Source organism: Eptatretus burgeri, chromosome 7, assembly GCF_056783735.1.
Source record: "Eptatretus burgeri isolate ZD-2024b chromosome 7, Ebu_testis_v1, whole genome shotgun sequence".
Lineage (NCBI taxonomy): Eukaryota > Metazoa > Chordata > Myxini > Myxiniformes > Myxinidae > Eptatretus > Eptatretus burgeri.
In genome coordinates this window covers 61,719,775-61,741,513 of record NC_140967.1, presented here as the reverse complement: position 1 = coordinate 61,741,513, position 21,739 = coordinate 61,719,775, and the positions used below count along the sequence as shown (strand labels likewise).

At 47.7% G+C, this 21,739-nt stretch overlaps 1 protein-coding gene across 5 annotated transcripts in view; it reads right to left on the bottom strand.

The window, feature by feature from the left end:
* ACOT9 (acyl-CoA thioesterase 9) overlaps nt 1-21,739 on the bottom strand; it is a 147,441-nt gene that overhangs the window by 85,085 nt on the left and 40,617 nt on the right. For 3 of the 5 annotated variants that reach the window (XM_085888745.1, XM_085888742.1, XM_085888743.1), the window contains 3 exons: nt 11,777-11,814; nt 11,587-11,676; nt 6,192-6,287 (listed from right to left, as the gene is read on the bottom strand). In XM_085888745.1, the coding sequence (XP_085744871.1) occupies nt 6,192-6,287; nt 11,587-11,676; nt 11,777-11,814 (224 nt within the window). The remainder of the gene's footprint in view (nt 1-6,191; nt 6,288-11,586; nt 11,677-11,776; nt 11,815-21,739) is intronic. The other 2 variants (XM_085888744.1, XM_085888746.1) reach the window with 2 other exon arrangements.

Below are 21,739 nucleotides of genomic sequence, written 5' to 3'. Positions count from 1 at the left end.
ACAACACTGCCTCCAAGGAAGGAAAAAAAAACAGAGGAATCTCCTCAAGCACTGGGTTAACTCCCCTGCTGGCGCAGTTCCGTGGCAAGAAAACATGATACAGATATTTGTGTTACTGCATTGTTCATGCAATAAAGGACCTCAGAGGCAATAACATTCCTCTTGACATGAACATCGTTTCAGTGATTTAATACAAAGGATAAAGACACCAGGGATAAGGGCATAATTTATTGGCTGCTCTTGCAGCACCCTTATTCTGATAATTCCCATATGTGTCTATCCCAAAATCTTTTGTCAAGCGTAGCACCTTTTACCACTCAACAGATTCCAATGACATTTGGTAGGTAGGTCCAATATATGTGGGGATCATGTTCGTCCGAATATGCATCCATGGGCCCAAGAAACGGCATTGCAATGGCCCATTAAATTTGCCCTAACAAAAATAAATAAATAAATAAATAAAAAACAAGCTTAGAGTTCTGTGCACAATCTATCAAGGTCCCTTTCATGCTGATTTACAGCCCTAACCCCAAAAATGGTAAGAGTACATTGTTTATGGGCCAGTACATGTCGACCATTTCAGGAATGGTTAATTGCCAATATGTCGAAGAAATAAATGTCGATTTACATGACACTTGGGTGAATGGTGTGCAATGTTGCTCTTACGTACACAAAAATTAATGGTTCCTGTGCACACCTCCGTTGCCAAAAAGCAGCTGAAATACTTAATCGGAAAACGTGCACTTATTGGGGACAGTACAAAAATTAAAATACCTCCAAACTAGACATCAGAGTGCCCTTTTTTTTAAACGAGGACAAATGTGTCCAAGAGCAACGTCCTAAAGGTTTTGTCGGCTAAAAAAATAAAAAATATATAAAAACACAACAACAACAACAACTTCCGATATTTTGTCACGTTCCTTCGTTAAGCCAATAGCGAGACCCGTCATAATGTTTTTACGTATTTACGATATATCATGTATTTACGAAATTACAATACGATAAATGGAATAATCTTTAAATAGTAACGTGAACTTTTCGAAACTTTAAAGCAAATGTCCGGATATATTTAAAAGTTCATGATATACGCTCTCAAAAGGCACCGTCAATGTGAGAATGTGTACATGTGCTTAGTATTTAAGGAGATCCGGATCTTGTATATACAAGAGCCGAGTCCTAGAGATTAAGGTTTTGTCTTCACAAGAAGAAGAAGAAGAAGAAGAAGAAGAAGAACAATAACAATAACAAGAACAACAACGCCGAGCTCTCTATGAGCAGCGTTCGCTACGCGAGACGCTGCTAAAAATGTGACCAAGAAGAAAGTGTAACAACAGGTTTTTTTTTTTTTTAATTAACGAATACACCAATGTGATTGGCAGGCCTGCCATTTCAGAGTCCCTTTGGAAACATGCCTGAAATTTCACAAGTCGGCCTTCTGGGCGCAAACTAAAAGGTTTGTGTAAATCATATTTATTGTGCTAAATTGATTAAAAGCATGTACATGAATATCGGCTAGTTGTGTAAACCAACTTTCAAAGTTGAGCGACCAGCGATGCCGAATCCCGGATTTTAATTGTAAATCATTGTTTATGAATTATATATTAATAAAACATCCAAAAACATCCAGAGTTTGCTCAACTTTTATTCAGTGGTCTGAAAAATAATACAACACTATTGCATTGGACAAAATAATATAAAAAATGGCAGCAACATAGCCCAAACAAAAAAAAAACAAAAAAAAAAACATGACAAGTACACAACGCCATTGTCACCGAATTGACTTGAAATTCTGTAGTGGTTCAGGTGTATTTAGCTTGACACAAGGGATGCTTGCGGCAATGGGATCACTTGACAGGTTCAGCATTCCTGAGAACCCAGAGATGTTGAAAAAAAACTCTGACTGCTCGTGTTAAGGTCACTTGGGCTCTGGTTCGGTTCTTGGGCAGCCAACCCAATAGCAGCACATGCAGAAGCGGAGCTTGGCTGCTCCCTACTCACACGTGGAGTTTGCTGGAACCCATGGTGAGGGGGAGGAGGCATCATGGGCTGGCACTGAGCCTGTTGCTGTTGGTGCCATGACTGCAGTGGCTGCTGCGTAGCTGTTGCTGTACTTGTGCGCACGGAAGCACGAGCAGGGATGGTGTGGGCTGTCGGAACCTCTTCCACATCACTGTCCTTATCCAACAGCACACTGAGGATTTTGTTGAAGCCTGACCTTGCCTTCTGGAAATTCGTTTTCGACATGCTGAGCAAGATGTCACGCATGTAGTTGGCGTAGGCTACGGTGGCTGTGCAAGAGCTTTGAGGAGCTCCCCAGACTCGTGCACCCTCTTCTGGAGTGACTGCAACAACTCGTCATCGTCGTGGCCACGCTTCCCCTTTCCCTTTGAGGATGAATAGGGCACAGGGGAGGGCGTGCTGTCCTCATCTACCATTAGCTCTGCACAGGCAGCCTCGGCAGCCTCGAGGTCCCCGCTATGTGCTGCAATGGTTTCCTTTACCTGCAATCATGCCAATTGTTTAGTAAACTACAAGGCAAAAATAAGAGGCAAATTCAATGATTTGTAATAATCAATTAATAATTTGCTTCGAGATCTGTAGTACAGTAAAACTAATATAAATAAATATTAGTATTGATATTAACGTGTTCGTACTTACACTGTTGACGGGCTCGGCACGATTGGCGGACCACAGACTTGAGGAAACCGAAGCTTGCCTTCACCCAATGCTCCCTCTCCGTCATTTAGTGGGCGACGTCACCGCTCTTGTTCTTGTGGAGACGGGTGTGGGTGTCTCGCAGGGACTTGAACCAACCTTGAAGGTGCTTCACAGACTTCCCCATGACGTTGGCTTCATCCTCCCACAGCTTGGCCTTCTTGTCCACCCTCCGGTAGTCCGTTTTCTTAATGTCCCAGAGGATGGCGTTCTCACGAAGGAAATCGCACATCAGCTGCTCCTCGTGGAAATTAAGACAAAACTGTGTCTTCTTGGCCCTCTTCTTCGAAAGGATTTGTGGAGGGGAAGTGGAGGCCACGCACGCAGCTATGGATGCCTCGGACGATGCCCGAGAGGCGTTGGAGGCAGCATCCTCTCCGTCAGATGGTGAGCATGGTGGAGAAGGTTTTGGCGCTGCTGAATCCTCTATGCGTGCGCTTCGGCGTCCACGGCCACAGACTGGAGACTTCTTGGCAACATTCTTCTGACTTTTCTTCGGCATGGCGATGATGTTGGCACTTCGATGTGTAGCTTGGCTATGATTCCAATTGACGATCGGCAGCATCTTTTTAAAATAGTCGAGTGGAAGCGATTTAACTCGTTCAATGAATGAAAACGATTTCAAATGCCGAGCACCAGCGTCCAAAAACAATAGGCGAGTGACAGCCATTTATTAAAAGTGAAGTTGCAGCCTATGAATAGAAATACTCACGTAATAGTCGACGATACGCTGCCACGCTATGCATACGTTAGACTATCGCTGGGCATAGGTTGTGGACGCCTAAAACACACTAATCATTCGTTGGTACAACTTATCTATAAATTATCGAAGCATTCTGTGTTCATTACTAGTACATTATGCATTTGTCCAAGTCGTTTTGAATACTTTAAAAACTGAAACAAAAAAATAGTTCATCATGGGAATGAGAAAAAAAAAATTAGCCGAAAAGAACATCGAACAATGGTACAAAGTAGTCTCCTATTCGTGGACGCAACGAGGATCCATAATCACCCACACCCTCCCCATCACGCTCACCTACTACTACTACTACTACCAATACTACTACTGACACGCTCACCTACTACTACTACTACTGATACTACTGACATTGACATCTACTCAACATGGAGTCTGGAACACTGACGGGTTCCTCTTGTGAAGCCCATTTGTATATACCAATTCCCCTAATCGCTGCCAATACGCCATTATACGGTAGATGTAAGTTAGAAACACGTTCAGTAAGTTCTGTGGTCATCCGGAAGACGTCAATCAAATTCGTCTACATACAACAATGTGCGTTTGAGATACGTTACACATAGGTTCAAAGCACGTTACTCATAGGTTAAAAATTAAGTTTCGGGTATGCCAAACATTACCTCGACGTGTTTTGACTTATGAGTAACTTACAAGTAACGTGTCTGACGTGTGTCAACGATCGCGGAGCGTGCCGAGAACTTATGCCAGCATATGCGGAACTTGTGAGCCATACGTCGAGTACGTCGTAAAATTTTCAGCATGCTTGAAATTTCACGACGTACTAGATGTACCACGGAATATGACAGCATACTTCCTCGTTTTTGAGCGTGCTCCTAACGTATAAACAACTTACCCATACCGTATTCGACGTGTGCCAGCGTTTTAGACACATTTTCATAGGTCGGCATACGCTGGCGAAATCGTCAAGGTGTGATTGCGATGTTGACACTTCCAAATTTCAGGTAGTTATGATTTAAATCGGCGTGCGGCAGGTTTTTAACATGCTACGCCACGAGTTCGTCGGCGATACGTGCAGCGCGCTATGCCCAAGTTAAACTATCATTGGGCATAGGTTGTGAATGCCGACAACAGGCTAAGCATTCGTTGGTATAAGTTATCTATAAGACAACGAAACGTTCTGTGCCCATTACTAATATGTTATGCATACGACCAACACGTTATGAATACGACCAAAACTTTTTTTTAAAACCTCAAAACTTCAGCATACGCCAACGTTTTACATACATTTTTATACGTTGCCATTGCTGGCTAAAACGTCAAGGTGTGACAGCGCCTTAACCAGCTATTTACCTTACACAGTCTGAATTAAATTCACACGAGAATACAAGACCCGTCACTTCGCTAACGGAAACACCAATCTTTGCTGTGATGGCTAATAAATATGGCAAGAAGAAAAAGGATTCCTGGGAGTGCGGGGTATAACCAGCATTACAAGTTGGCGTTTGCAGTTTCAACATGTGCCCAAGTACCCACTGAAAAAAAAAAAAAGAATTTAAGTCATTTTGTATCACAAACCTTCCCAGGATTTCCCTGAATCCACCATACTTGGATTTATTGAAATCCACTAATCCATTCTCAAGTTATGACAGACAGACGGACATGGCTCCTTTTATAATATAAACATAACCACTTATCCCTCTCCCAACAAAGATGTTTTATTCACCACGTTGATTCTACATTTTATTGAATCCAAACCATACTGAAATACCAGTTGTTTTTTGTTCTTCCCCTTTTCTCACCTGTGTTGCAAGTAGAGCGACCTGCTTTGTGATGCTTGAAAAGGCAGTGTACAATTGGAAGTGCTGTTGTTTAATAGGGCGCTATTAAAATGGTAATGTTGAAAAAAAAAAGTATTGAATACAGAAAGCGTTTTCTGAATCTAGTCAATGTGGTAAATACACCTTCGTTGGCCATCAGGTATGAAGCTTATCAAAACTGTGTGTTTGGTTCAAGTGATTATGACTGAAATGTTTACTGACTTTTCTACGTACACTGCTCAATCGCATAAGCTCACCGGACCGAAAGTCTAGGTGAGCTAAAAAAGATTCCTTGAAGGTTCTGCCCTCCATGCAGGGATAACCAGCGTCATAAGTTGGCGTTTGCGGTTTCACCATGTGTGCCCATGTACCCATAAAAATAAAAATAAAAATCCTCACAAACCTTCGCAGGAGTTCCCCGACTCCACCATAGTTCGATTCATTGAAATCCATTAATCTGTTCTCAAGTTATAACACGACAAACAGAAAGACAGACAGACAGACAGACAGACAGACAGACACGGCTCCGTTTATAATATGGATGACAAATGCCATCAGAATAACTCCACGGAAGGGAACAGAAGCAGGAGAAATTCGAAAAGCTGAGGCGTTGGCGATCTCTGGCTTACTTACCCAGCACGTACATGCGGACACGTGCTATTCCAAAGTGCAGGGAAGGTAAGGGTGGGGGTAATGAAGAGCGCAAGGGATGTCTGGGTGCGTGATGAAGAGGTGCGAGTGGGGTGCGGTGTCGGATGCTTAGAATGAGAGAGACAGGGTGCAAGTCAGTGGTCGCTCTAAAAAGAAAGGTTGTTTGGGCTTGGCCCTCGCTGATAGCTCTTTGTGTATCCACAGTAGACGAATCGGAAAAAAAAGAGAGAGAAAAAAAACGTGTGAGAATCAGAACTGCCTATCGTGTATGGTTGTTGATTTTGTCTCACCCAATGCTGCACTCGGACTGGATGACACTTGGTCCGCTTGCTTCCTCAATGTTCCGTTCCGTTCCGTTCCTTTCAGCAGCAAGCACCACATGAGCTCTGTAGAAACCACACCACTAAGAACCTCTCTGGCAACCACTCCGCCAAGAACCTCTCTTTTTTTTCTCTCCAGCGACCAGCATCAATATTTAAAGGTCTGAGGGAGGGGAGTGGAGTTTGGGATGGCGGGGGGGGGGGTTAAGGTAAATCCCTGCCTCTTGTGGGGGTGGTTCTCAGGAGTATGGGTCACACGCCACCCTCTTTCCCCAGAGCGCAGGGTGCCCATTGGTCCAGATGTGCACCGGGGTGACATCACCCTCCCCGCAAGGTTGCTGGCCTGGAATCGCTTTCACTTGTCCTCTGACCATGCCATGTATATCAGCTACAGGACTCAACATGGGGCCGACGTGCAGTGGCACCTATCTATCGCTCGAATGCCCGGGAAGAGAGCGGATGGCTTTCTGGATAGCAGGGCAGTCCCCGCTGATCGAGGAACGTGGTGGAAAGGGTAAGCACGCACTTGCGCCTTGGTGTAAAGGCCCTGTTTGTGACACGGTGCCGGACTTGGGTACAATCGTGAACCAAAGGTGTTCATGGGCAAGGGGAGATGATGGACCCGATGTGCAGGAAGGCGGTTAGTAGTGGTGAGATGTTTGAGGCTGGTGCGATTGTGGAGTCGAAGCGTCATTGTTGGGTGATTGTGATGTGGATTATGGGAAGAAGGCTGGAAAGGCGAGCTTGAATGGTGGTTTGAATGGAAATACAGTCCGGTGTGTATTTGAAGCATGCAGGGTGATTATCAATGGTATGTGGGAGAATCATGGTTAAGAAGGCTATTGTGATGGAAATGGCAGTTTGGTTGTGGCATACAGATTCAAACAAGGTTTTGGCACGCATATGCAAATTAGGCTGCCAGCAGCATGTGCTCAGTCATGTGAGAAGATCATGCACAGAGAAAATAATGGGAAAGAAAGGGGAAAAAGCTAATCCCTCACAATGCATATTCCCATTGTAACCCATCAAACAAGGGATGGACTATCTGGAACAATAAAAAAACCTGTCTCTGGAACCGCTATATGATGTGTGCCATTGCCTTGGGGTCTCGGTTCCCAGAATAGCCACAGTATATTCTGTTTATTAAATTTATCTCCAATACAAACACATATTCACATCCGCGCGTGCACGCACACACACGTTCGGGGTCTGCCGAGCAGGCACATAAGACATCAGTCATTATAAAGCGTGCAGTGTTCACGTGAGAAATTTCTGAGGTTAACCCGAAGACTCAATAGCTCAATGGGCTGTCAAGCATCATAAGCAAGGAGGTCTTTGAGTTAGAGTCAGAATTGTTTTCACAATAGCCCTATGCAGGAATTTATTCATGTTTATTATATATACACACAGTAAGTCCTCACTTTTCGCAAGGGTTGTGTTCCTGGAAAACCTTATGATAAGCGAAACTGTGTTAAACAAAACATATTTTCCCATAGAAACCAATGTGTTAAAGGGGGGATGTGTTTTTGGCTTGGAATTTTTTGGACATAAACACAAATAAACAAAACACACTCCTCGAGTCGTGGCGACTTACCCCGAGGCTGGAGGAACGGAGTTGATTGCGGTGGACAAGTCACACTTGCGGAGTGGCAGAATCGTCCCCCTCTTCACTTGACACTGTGCTGTCACTTTCTTCACCAGCGGGAACGGTTTCTTGACAGCTGGTTGAAGGAGCATCCTGGATGGTGGATGGAGTTGGTGCTGCATCTTTTGGCTTGAAAAATGCATGGAGAGTGGGCTGGATGGCTTTCTTTTTCTTTGCTGCATAAAGTCCCTTGTAGCAACAAAGGGCATCATTCACAACACAGCTAAAATCAGTGCTCCTTTCAAGATTTGGATCTTGCTCGATAACAAATTCTATGGCACTTTCAAACGAGCTGAGGATTTGGCTGAGGTTTTTCATGGTGAGATGCTCGGATGAAGGTGTCACAGCATCTTCTTCTTCCTCAAGAGCCCACTGCTGTTCCAACTCCATAAGATCTTCATTGCTTAAGGGTTCTGCATGAGACTCCAGTCAGTCAGCCACGTCCTCTTCGTCAACCTCTTCAAAACCAGCCTCCTGCGCCAGGTCTACAATTTGACTTGTAATCAACGGAACATCAGCAAACCCCGTGAAATTGTGGACACACTCAGGCCACACTTTCTTCCACACAGCGTTCATTGTGGAGGCGCTCGCCTCCGCCCATGAATCCTTAATGTTTTCCAAAGCCATTTTTATGTTGTATGTTCGCCAAAACTCATTGATTGATAGCTTGTCCTTATCAGTTTTTTTGATAAGCTGCAGCATGGTATGTTTAACATAATGGGCTTTAAAAGCAGCAATAACTCCCTGATCCATAGGCTGTAAAAGTGAGGTAGTATTTGGTGGTAAAAATACTACCTGCACGTTTTCACACCAGTCTTCTATTTGCTGAGGATGGGCAGGAGCATTGGCTACAAGCAGCAAAGATTTGTTGTCAATGTTGTTCTCCTTGGAGTACCTCTCAACATGATTGGAGAAGTAATTGATCACGTAATCGTGGGTCAATGCCCTAACCAACTACGCGCTTTTTTTTGTATCACAGCAAGAGATAAGGGCATGCGACGTTTAGTTTGATCTTCTATCCACACACATAATAAATGCTCCATGTTGTGCATAGCACCATCTCTCATTCTCGTTAGTGTCGTTGCACTCGAACTGGTCGCCATCTGTGATATTTTCTTTATCTTTGCCGAACTTTGAACGATCGAATGTACAGTCGATGCAGCGATTGCTGCGCGCGGCCGATTTCCGTTGTCCCTTCACCTCGTTCATGTCTTTTAATTATATCCAATTTCACCTTCAATGTGACAGCCTTTCGTTGTCTCTTGAAACGAGGTGTGCTCGGCAAAAGACTTGCGGGTCGCTTGGGATTCATACTGGAAGGTATGCAGGCGAGCGTGAAGAGAATACGTACAGTACAGCATACAGTACATGCGCAGTAAAGTGAAAGTGTGTTTATGCGCATCGTGTGTGATTGTTGTTTTTTGCAGTCAGTTTGAAACTTTTTTTTGCGTTTTTCCTTGCAATGACATTACGATAGGCATAAAATATTTGCGATAATTGAAAAATTGGTCATTAAAACTAAATTACGAATAATCGAAACTACGATATGCGAACTTCCGGTTAGCGAGGACTTACTGTATATATATATATATATATATATATATATATATATATATATATATATATATATATATATATATATATATATATATATATATATATATATATATATATTGTTACAGATTTCAGAATCCGGTCTGATAAATGCATCCACACATCCAGGTTCTTAGACAATTATTTCCTTCAATGCATGTTCAGATTAGCCCCATCCCCATGTCTAATGGAATCTTAAATGTGATGCGTTGAGAAGGGTAAAGGATAGATCCCCTCTCTTATGGGAAGCTTTTTTTTCTTTACGACGGACACGTTCACACACATTTCTTTTGCGAGCTCTGAAGCCCGCCCTTATATTTCCTCAGCAACATTTCTTTCATGAGGTCTGAAGCCCGCCCTCATTTTTCCTCGAGCTCCAACACTCGCCTTTTTTGAGAGCACACGGGTCGTCATGGTAACCGTGCGCAAGTGGGGCGGGGTGAGCTTGGGGCGGACTGCACCCGCGGAGACGGCCTGGAGATATAAAACAAACGGGAGGTACGTTCTGTGAAGAAAAAAGCAGGAGAGAGGAAAGCGAGAGGGAAAGCGGAGGCAAAAGAAAGCCATGGAGGGAGAAGAGAACGAGAAGTAAGCTTGAGAAGTGAGCAAGAAGTGGGTGCCTGACCAGCGCCAACGAGACAATTCGTCCTTCCCAGTGCTTGGGCAAGTGAGCGTGTGGGTGTAAGCAGCGCCACCAACAAGTGAGGCATGGGTCAGTCACCAACAACACCAGGGTCTAAACCCATGACAGACGATCTCGGTGCCCTCCAAACGTCGACTGGCATTTAAGGCTGTTCGCGAGAGGGGGCAAGGCTGGGTGCTGGCGACGGACGTGACACGCACACACACATTTCAGGACGTTTTCACTTCATGGACAACTACTTTCTGGTGAGCAAGACGATTCTTTCCCTCAACCTGAATGATCTGTTGGATACCCATGTCTGTGTTTAACTGTAAGTAAGTCAACCCCTGATAAGCATCTGCTCTTTGTTTCTTTCCTGGCATTTTGATTTGAAATTTCTTTCATTTACCTCAGAAAATAAAAGGTTCTTTCCATTGATTAATTTTATTATTAATAAATCATTTGTTGATTTCCAACCTGTCCGTGTTTGTCCTGTCCTTTTATTGGTCTAGCATTGTCCGAACCGAGATAGAATGGGAGGTAATTACCACAGATTTGACCAAAAATAGTCGGCACACACCAGCGGTTAAAACGCTCAGCCGCCCTAATTAAAATTGAATCAGATAACATTGGTGCTTTGCCGAGGGCGTACTCCCCGCTCAGGTAACAACGTGACCTCCAGTGAAACGGAATAATTAGACGGTGGACACTGGAACTCGTGGTTGACTGGGTGGCGTTCATGGTTTTAAAACAACCCACCGTACCACAACGTTAATTGCGAGCGGTGGCCCCAGGTCCGGCTCTACCGAGGACAACAGGGAATTAATCCCCGAGTGACAAGCTGGTGTCTCGGTACCCGTGGCCGCAAGAATATACAGTATAAATATATATATATATATATATATATATATACATATATACATATACATATACATACATATATATTTCTTTTTTTTCTTCATAAATCTTGGTTTTCCTTGTGACCGATGAAATATGATTGGCAGGTAAACTCAAAAACATTATTATTTGCAAAAAGAGGCAACAGCAAAGAAAGTTTTCTTCTGCACAAAGACAATATATATTTCAATGCAATTGATGACAACTTGTTTGGTGTGTGTATGTGTATGTGTATGTGTATGTGTATGTGTATGTGTATGTGTATGTGTATGTGTATGTGTATGTGTATGTGTATGTGTATGTGTATGTGTATGTGTATGTGTATGTGTATGTGTATGTGTATGTGTGTGTGTGTGTGTGTGTGTGTGTGTGTGTGTGTGTGTGTGTGTGTGTGTGTGTGTGTGTGTGTGTGTGTGTGTGTGTGTGTGTGTGTGTGTGTGTGTGTGTGTGTGTGTGTGTGTGTGTGTGTGTGTGTGTGTGTGTGTGTGTGTGTGTCGCCCCATCTGAGGACGACGATACATGTTGGGCTAGGATGACTATTGTTGGTTCAATTCCACCCCCCTCCCCTTCCCAACCACAATAAAATAAAATAAAATGTTCTCACTCACCCACCACAATCTTATCGACCATTGCAGTCACGATGGAAAGTGGCGACCTCATTGAGCCCTCCTTCTTAGTGTGCTGGTAACTGATGAGAACTGCAGAAAGCAGTGCAGTTGTCGAACAACTTCTTAAACAAATAGGGCTTCTATCGTATTGAATGGATCACTTTTTGAAGGGAGATGAGGAGGATCTTACTTGCAAATGTATCCAGTTCTTCAAGAATTCTTCCAAATCTGAAGATCAACAAAATCAAAAGTCATGAGCAGATACAAATTCCAATTAAAACATCTTTAATCATGCCGATACGCATCTGTCGTTCCCATCCACCTGCATGCCTGTTGATGGTCTGCCCTCTATCATGCACCTCTTCCATAAACACTGATCAATTGTTAAAAATAAATGAATCGCGTAAAATATTGTTACGATTGTGGTGATAGATGGAGGAATTTCAAATGAAAGTTAGGATTGAATAGAGTAGTTTGGTCCGTGGACGTGAAGGAGACATCTCGATGAAATTAAGTAGGGAAACTGCGAGCTTAGGTGTTACATGTCACCACACAGGGGGGTGGTGCGGTGTTAATTAGATAGGGATCAAGGCCAAGTTCCCCAGTATGGGATTGCCCCCTGTGATATATTCCTACGTTTTTGCATTTCCAAGCCAACCATGAAAGAAGTGCATTTTTATAATAACCACAACGATAACAAGCGAGCTCGGCATGCTGAGCAGACAGAGAGACTCCGCCTTCTCGGGTTTGGTGCGAGAAAGCCATGCCACGGAGGTGGATGGTTTTTCGGTGTGACGTCAGAGAGATCAGGAGGAACGCACGAGTGTGGAGTGAGGGACACACATGGTCGAGAGAGAGAGAAAGTAGCTCGAGCTGGCCTGTAAGAACAGGGTTTTATGGCTGGCTTTCTTTTGGACGCATGAAGGAGATGGCACGATTCTCGTATTCGTGCTGAGCAAGGCGCTGGCCTTTGGCTGTTGGTTGGGTCATGAGATGGACCCGGAGCCTCATGTATGTCACCAAAAGGGACGGCACCATTCTGAGAGCGGCAGATCAGTGAGGATGATTGACGCATGAAGGGGCCGCACGGGGTCTCTGAGCCTTGGTGTTAAATACCTCTCACGGATCACCTGACATACATTTTCCACAAGTCTACACGTGCAGGACGAAGCACCTCGATTCAAAGTTGAATTCTGGATGTAGAGGCACCTCGACTTTGGACTTTAGTTTACCTCATGTATTATTACATTCTGAAATATATTTCTATTGTCATTAAATTCCATGCTTATTTTAAGTTGACGTGTCCGTCTATTTGTCATGGGGTTCGAGTGTAAACACCCCCTGTGCTGTGTTTTCCCCATGCATCCAACGCTCTGCCAGTGCCGTGCCCCACCCCTGCCGCATGCGCTATAATCTCTGAGGATTAACGTGTCCGTCTCCAAAGAATAACCGCTCAGCCATCAGGGCTGGCAGTGTTAACCGCCAGTCACCACAAATTGGGTCGGTGGTTTAACTTAACCGCCAGTACCGTAACAATATTGTGATGTCCACGGGACTTAAACAGTCCCGCTAACGTAGAATTAGCCGAAACGATGGAGGCGGTTTATCCTCTACAACCCAAAGATGGCGGTTCTAATCACTCTACCGCAAACGGGACGAGGAAGGTGGCACGACTCGCTTTTCACTGAGTTGATAACGTTTATTTCTGTGACCAGAAATAACAAGACTCGGCAAGAAAAGGGATCCGGGGCGATTCGACGGGATGGTGGTGTGGGTTCGGGCGTGGGGAAAACACAGACAATTCCAATGAATATACAAATCTCAAACCCTCTAAGGCACCAAGTACACACACACACACACACACACACACACACACACACACACACACACACACACACACACACACACACACACACACACACACACGTAGCTGGTCCTGGTGGTCAGGCTGGCCCGTGGTGTGGACGCAACAGTCCCTAGATTGGCGTGGACGAGCTGGCCTTGCTCTCGTCAGGGGGACAGGAGAAACCGTGGTGCTGTCGACCTCCTGGTCTTGGCCCAAGTCCGCTCACAGCCGCCAGGGAACCAGTTCTGGCGCCAAATTGCGAGCAGGAGAGGGAGGCAGGTCCGCCCGCCGTTCGACCCCGTACTCCGAGCCAGCAGAACCCCAGAGCTAACCGAGGTGAGGCACGAGGCTCAGCAAGGCTACAAGACACGATGAAACCAGGATCGAAAACAGCCCAACAAAAAGCACGCTCCCAGCACAACAGCCTCCACCAGAACGGTTTTTCTCCCGATCTTCTTCCTCTTCCTTTTCGACCCCGAACAAAACCTTTTTATCCTCCCGTCCTCGTCACTTCCAATCGAGCCGTTTTATTGGCCCACCGCCGTCGCCTTCCGCCAATCGTGATCACGGGGCAGAGCCATCCGCAGCACTGTCCTGTGACGTCACGGCAAGCCTCCAGAGAATACTAAAAGGGGTTTACGCAGACACACTTACCCTATCCCGTATCCCTATTTAATTACGTGACAATTATCATTTCCCCCTTGAAGAAATGGACATTTACTAGACAACTTATCACCACTGAATTGCTACTTATAACATCGAGATCCTGGTAAACTCGAACAGCATGGCATACCTAATTAAACATCCGAATTACCCTTTGAATGCATACCCCCCCCCTCAAACGTAACAATATGAAGCTCTCACATGTGCAGCAACTGACACTATAACCCATTAGGTTACAACTTCGCACATTATTGTTGCGAATCTGGAAGCCATTATCGCACTCATCATTCAGGTCCTTTAACTCAGTTATCTCGGTAAGCCTGGTGTTGACGCAGTGGTTAGGGCAGCGGCTTGGGATCCAAAAGGTCCTGAGTTCAAGCCCCGTTGGGCCACTGAATTAACACACCAGGGGGTTGACTCAGCCTGTCATCCTTCCGAGGTCGGCGAAATGAGTACTAGTGTACTGGGCCGGTGTATACCCCGGTTAAAATAGGTGTACCAGATCCCTGTGTCGCAAGAGGCGACCAGGGTTGCGTCAGGAAGGGCATCCAGTGTAAAACATGTGCCAAATCACTATGCGGATCATATGGATGATCCGCTGTGGCGACCCCTAACGGGAGCAGCCGAAAGAAGAAGAAGAAGAAGAAGAAGAACTCAGTTATCTCGGTAAGTAGATGTTCTATAGAGAGCTCGCCTTCCATTGTTTAAATGGGTAAATCTATGTAAATGCACTGCGATTCACTTTTTTTTTTCATTTTAAAAGAACAACCCTCCTCCACGACTAAGAAGAAGAAGAGCCCTCCCGTCCCGTGATCCCGCGGTTGCGGGGGGTGGCGCATGAGGCCGAATGAGTCATGCCAGAGGTGGGGCTGAGAGGGATAAGAAGGGGACCCTCTGCTTGGCTAGAGATTCCAAGGTTGTTGTTCTGGTGCTGGTTCAGCTCGGCTGGAGTAGTTGGTTCTTCTGGTGGCTGTTGTTCTGCTACATGGCCTCATCTTGGCTCGGCTGGCTCTTCTTGGTGTGTGGAGCTCTTTGCGGTCTCTGCTTGGTTCCCGGTTTGGTGCGACTTCTTGGCCTCATTTTGGTCGGTGGTTCTTCGGGGAAGCAACGCATCGGGTCGGGAAGGATCAGCGTCTCGTCTCACCAGCACGTGGTCCGGAGCGCGAGGGGATCCGCCGGAGCTCGGAAAGGATCGCGGCTCGCGGTGATTGGATCCAGCTCGCCCACGCTGGTGCCCGGTCCGAACAGCTTGAAGACCACACGAGGTGGAAAGGTCCGAGGCAGACCCTGGGCTTCAGCTCATCTGTCCCTCCGAGCTGAAGTCCGCATTAAAGGCATCAGCCACCATTTCGTGTGTGTGTGTGTGTGTGTGTGTGTGTGTGTGTGTGTGTGTGTGTGTGTGTGTGTGTGTGTGTGTGTGTGTGACCGTCTAACAAGTCGAAAACTGTTAAGTGCTTTGTGTGCTATACATATTGCATTGCATTTCTGATATTCGGTATAGTTCTGCTCTTTTGTGTTCCCTAGTTGCCCATCATTACTGTATAAATAAACCCCAATTGTTAAATGCATCAGCTCGTTTTGTGTTTCTTTCATTGGCTCGACATGACGCGTGTTTGAGGATTAGTGTTCGTAACTTGTTCATTTGGTCCGGCCCGACTTTGGTAATTCCGCTCGGTTACGCTGGATCCGAGTCGGCGATAGCGACTCGATTCGGACAAATTCGGCCGAGGGTGAACTTCCCCAGTAGTCAGACCACGTGGGTACTGAGGTAAATTGAAAAGTTGGCAATCGACCCTACCCACGTGGTCTATCCATTGGCGAACTTCGGTCCAGTCAGGACCCGTCCGCTCCGGACTTATCCGAGGCAACGACCTTTACATTCCGGGCGAACGGTCGAGCCGGCTCGCGGCTCCATCTCGCGGTCGTGCTCCCGGTCGACGTCCCGGCCCCGTAACATTATCAATAGCGAGCAGGGACCCACGGAACATGCACACAATGTAAAATGTGACTTCCGTCCTAATCTCTCCTCTCCCACCCCTCACAAACCCCAAGTCATGAACCCCTCCTCCCAAACCTAAGGCATCAATCCCCTCCCTATTCCAACTCCTCAACCTCCACCCCCATCCCAGAAAGTACTCACCTCTCCCCCTCCACCTCCCAACTCTATCCCATGTTTGCTCTCCCCCAACCCCCAAAGCCCTCACCCTCCTCCTTCCAACCCTAAAGCATCAATCCTCTCCCCATTTCAAGCCATCAAATCCTCTCCTCATCCCAACTCCTTAACTTCCCCCTCCAGAGCCTCAACCTCCCTCTCCCAACTCTGTCCCATTTTTGCTCTCCCCAACCCCCTCGAAACCAAACTCTCTCCTCCCATCCTCATCTCCCCTCACCCCACCTCCCCCCGCTCATAAAAGCAAGCGGACACTCCCACATTGAAACAGCAGAATATTTAATACTTTCCCCTCCCCTATCATGCTCTCGCTGATTCACCGAAACCGCGAATGAAACAGCTGCTCCATGTCATGCCCATCACGGTCACCTGTCCAACTCACAAATTTTTAACTGTCGTTTTGGTCTTTTTACACTGAAGGGAAAAATTAAAAGGAGGGCATATTGATTGTGAATATGACAGCTCCGAAGAGGTATTTGACTTCACATCTAGCAGTAAGCACCAACATGGCAGCCATATGATTTTTCAGGTTGGAATTGTGGGTGGAGTTCGGCGAACTGTCCAACCAATGGATGGATGGATGGACGGACACACGGCACCTTTTATAGTATAGATGACATGGCCCACAGGTGTGATTTTCAGAGGTACGAACGGTAGGAAAACAAATAAACAACAGCAAAAATAAATAAAAAAACACTTCGATTTCAATCAAGGCAAATTGATGGATTTCGATTGGAATTTAAGGACAGACTATAAATATTAATTTATCCCAGATTTGGATAACATCAAGAAAAACTGTTACAAGGGTATAAACCCAAATTAATCAAATCAAACAAGTATACAGTAAAGTCTGCATAACAAAGTCTTAGGAGCCCATCATATCAAAGCCCCCATTTGTTGGGGGTTCTATAAGTTTTCAGATTTGCGATTTGTAAAGGCAATGCCAAAACATGGAGGATCTTCGCCGCTCAGCTGAAAATGCTAACGATAGAACTCTGAATCTATGATGACCACTTTAGAGAAAGACAATAATCTTCCCGATTCTCTGCAAGATTGGATGGAGCAGTGGTTCGTCAACAACATGTTGTTAACATTTTGAAATTGAAAGCCCCGTGATCCCACCCTGAACAAGCATCAAAATGATGAGCTGGGGTCACTGAGAACTTCGCGCAACAATATCAAGTTGATGCATGATACATTTCTTCACTGACATGGGGATAATCTTTACTCTAAACAGCACTTCTGTAAGACATCAAACATTATTCTTTTTGAGGTCAAAAAAAGAAAAATGTTTGCTCTCATTAGTCTCATGTAATGTTAGTGCAAACCCTTTTTTCATAACGTATGCAAAGTGAATATTTTTTCTAAGACCTGTCATGTGACGAACAGACTGAAATGACAGAAAAGGGATGACTATCCAATCTCCTGAGAACTTGTTGTAGGTTTGTGGCAATGATCCTAATGTCCCCATAACTTCCTCCTTTGCAAATTACCCTTCAAAAGCTTCTCATCCCAGATGAGGAGGTTCTCATAAGATTTTGTGAGAAATCATGGGGAGCTTTTGTAAGGATAAAGAGTTTCAAGATATTGGATAGACAAAGTAAAAACAGCACAGCATTAAAGCAGATAACCAATTAAGTCAAGTATTTTTATATTTCGTTATACATACAGCACAAACTTAATGATAATTTGATCACTCATTGCATTATACTTGTACTCTTCTCCACACTGCATTCAACCATCAAAGAAAAACAAAACCTTCATTCCATTTGATCATGTAGGTCTTTATTGCAAAAGTTCCTCATGAACGCCACAAAATGAAAATAAATCTAATTTTATGCCAATGCATCAATGGATATGCCTCCATCTACATTAGATGTTTACCCACTGTTGCATTTGATTGAGAAAGGAGAGAGAGAGGGAGGGAGAGGCAGGCGAGAGAGGGAGGGAGAGGCAGGCGAGAGAGGGAGGGAGAGGCAGGCGAGAGAGGGAGGGAGAGGCAGGCGAGAGAGGGAGGGAGAGACAGGCGAGAGAGGGAGGGAGAGACAGGCGAGAGAGGGAGGGAGAGACAGGCGAGAGAGGGAGGGAGAGACAGGCGAGAGAGGGAGGGAGAGACAGGCGAGAGAGGGAGGGAGAGACAGGCGAGAGAGGGAGGGAGAGACAGGCGAGAGAGGGAGGGAGAGACAGGCGAGAGAGGGAGGGAGAGACAGGCGAGAGAGGGAGGGAGAGACAGGCGAGAGAGGGAGGGAGAGACAGGCGAGAGAGGGAGGGAGAGACAGGCGAGAGAGGGAGGGAGAGACAGGCGAGAGAGGGAGGGAGAGACAGGCGAGAGAGGGAGGGAGAGACAGGCGAGAGAGGGAGGGAGAGACAGGCGAGAGAGGGAGGGAGAGACAGGCGAGAGAGGGAGGGAGAGACAGGCGAGAGAGGGAGGGAGAGACAGGCGAGAGAGGGAGGGAGAGACAGGCGAGAGAGGGAGGGAGAGACAGGCGAGAGAGGGAGGGAGAGACAGGCGAGAGAGGGAGGGAGAGACAGGCGAGAGAGGGAGGGAGAGACAGGCGAGAGAGGGAGGGAGAGACAGGCGAGGAGGGAGGGAGAGACAGGCGAGGGAGGGAGGGAGAGACAGGCGAGGGAGGGAGGGAGAGACAGGCGAGGGAGGGAGGGAGAGACAGGCGAGGGAGGGAGGGAGAGACAGGCGAGGGAGGGAGGGAGAGACAGGCGAGGGAGGGAGGGAGAGACAGGCGAGGGAGGGAGGGAGAGACAGGCGAGGGAGGGAGGGAGAGACAGGCGAGGGAGGGAGGGAGAGACAGGCGAGGGAGGGAGGGAGAGACAGGCGAGGGAGGGAGGGAGAGACAGGCGAGGGAGGGAGGGAGAGACAGGCGAGGGAGGGAGGGAGAGACAGGCGAGAGAGGGAGGGAGAGACAGGCGAGAGAGGGAGGGAGAGACAGGCGAGAGAGGGAGGGAGAGACAGGCGAGAGAGGGAGGGAGAGACAGGCGAGAGAGGGAGGGAGAGACAGGCGAGAGAGGGAGGGAGAGACAGGCGAGAGAGGGAGGGAGAGACAGGCGAGAGAGGGAGGGAGAGACAGGCGAGAGAGGGAGGGAGAGACAGGCGAGAGAGGGAGGGAGAGACAGGCGAGAGAGAGAGGGAGAGACAGGCGAGAGAGAGAGGGAGAGACAGGCGAGAGAGAGAGGGAGAGACAGGCGAGAGAGAGAGACAGGCGAGAGAGAGGGAGAGACAGGCGTGAGAGTGAGAGAGAGGGAGAGACAGGCGAGAGAGAGAGGGAGAACCAGGCGAGAGAGAGAGAGGGAGAGACAGGCGAGAGAGAGAGGGAGAAACAGGCGAGAGAGAGAGAGGGAGAGACAGGCGAGAGAGGGAGAGAGGGGGAGAGACAGGCGAGAGAGGGAGAGAGGGGGAGAGACAGGCGAGAGAGGGAGGGAGAGACAGGCGAGAGAGGGAGAGAGGGGGAGAGACAGGCGAGAGAGGGAGGGAGAGACAGGCGAGAGAGGGAGAGAGAGGGGAGAGACAGGCGAGAGAGGGAGAGAGGGGGAGAGACAGGCGAGAGAGGGAGAGAGGGGGAGAGACAGGCGAGAGAGGGAGAGAGGGGGAGAGACAGGCGAGAGAGGGAGAGAGGGGGAGAGACAGGCGAGAGAGAGAGAGAGAGAGAGGGAGAGACAGGCGAGAGAGGGAGAGAGGGGGAGAGACAGGCGAGAGAGGGAGAGAGGGGGAGAGACAGGCGAGAGAGGGAGAGAGGGGGAGAGACAGGCGAGAGAGGGAGAGAGGGGGAGAGACAGGCGAGAGAGGGAGAGAGGGGGAGAGACAGGCGAGAGAGGGAGAGAGGGGGAGAGACAGGCGAGAGAGGGAGAGAGGGAGAGACAGGCGAGAGAGGGAGAGAGGGGGAGAGACAGGCGAGAGAGGGAGAGAGGGGGAGAGACAGGCGAGAGAGAGAGAGAGAGGGAGAGAGAGAGGGAGAGACAGGCGAGAGAGAGAGAGAGAGGGAGAGACAGGCGAGAGAGAGAGGGAGAGAGAGAGGGAGAGACAGGCGAGAGAGAGAGGGAGAGACAGGCGAGAGAGAGAGGGAGAGAGAGAGAGAGAGAGAGAGAGAGAGAGAGAGAGAGAGAGACAGGCGAGAGAGAGAGAGAGAGACAGGCGAGAGAGAGAGAGAGAGACAGGCGAGAGAGAGAGAGAGACAGGCGAGAGAGAGAGAGAGACAGGCGAGAGAGAGAGAGAGAGAGAGAGAGAGAGAGAGAGAGAGAGAGAGAGAGACAGGCGAGAGAGAGAGAGACAGGCGAGAGAGAGAGAGACAGGCGAGAGAGAGAGAGACAGGCGAGAGAGAGAGAGACAGGCGAGAGAGAGAGAGACAGGCGAGAGAGAGAGAGAGAGAGAGAGAGAGAGAGAGAGAGAGAGAGAGAGAGAGAGAGAGAGAGAGAGAGAGAGAGAGAGAGAGAGAGAGAGAGAGACAGGGGAGAGAGAGAGAGACAGGGGAGAGAGAGAGAGACAGGCGAGAGAGAGAGAGACAGGCGAGAGAGAGAGAGAGAGACAGAGAGAGAGAGAGAGACAGGCGAGAGAGAGAGAGACAGGCGAGAGAGAGAGAGAGACAGGCGAGAGAGAGAGAGAGAGAGAGAGAGAGAGAGAGAGAGAGAGAGAGAGAGAGAGAGAGAGAGAGAGAGAGAGAGAGAGAGAGAGAGAGAGAGAGAGAGAGAGACAGAGAGAGAGAGAGAGAGAGAGAGAGAGAGAGAGAGAGAGAGAGAGAGAGAGAGAGAGAGAGAGAGAGAGAGAGAGAGAGAGAGAGACAGGCGAGAGAGACAGGCGAGAGAGAGAGAGAGAGAGAGAGAGAGAGAGAGAGAGAGAGAGAGAGAGAGAGAGAGAGAGAGAGAGAGACAGGGAGAGAGAGAGACAGGGAAGAGAGAGAGAGAGAGAGAGAGAGAGAGAGAGAGAGAGAGAGAGAGAGAGAGAGAGAGAGAGAGAGAGAGAGAGACAGGCGAGAGAGAGAGGGAGAGGGAGAGAGAGAGAGAGAGAGAGAGACAGAGACAGGCGAGAGAGGGAGAGGGAGAGACAGAGACAGGCGAGAGAGAGAGGGAGAGGGAGAGACAGAGACAGGCGAGAGAGAGAGGGAGAGGGAGAGACAGAGACAGGCGAGAGAGAGAGGGAGAGAGAGAGAGAGAGAGAGAGAGAGAGAGAGAGAGAGAGAGAGAGAGGGAGAGGGAGAGACAGGCGAGAGAGAGAGGGAGAGGGAGAGACAGGCGAGAGAGAGAGAGGGAGAGGGAGAGACAGGCGAGAGAGAGAGAGAGGGAGAGGGAGAGACAGGCGAGAGAGAGAGAGGGAGAGAGAGAGAGAGAGAGAGAGAGAGAGAGAGAGACAGAGAGAGAGAGAGAGGGAGAGACAGGCGAGAGAGAGAGAGAGGGAGAGACAGGCGAGAGAGAGAGAGAGGGAGAGACAGGCGAGAGAGAGAGAGAGGGAGAGACAGGCGAGAGAGAGA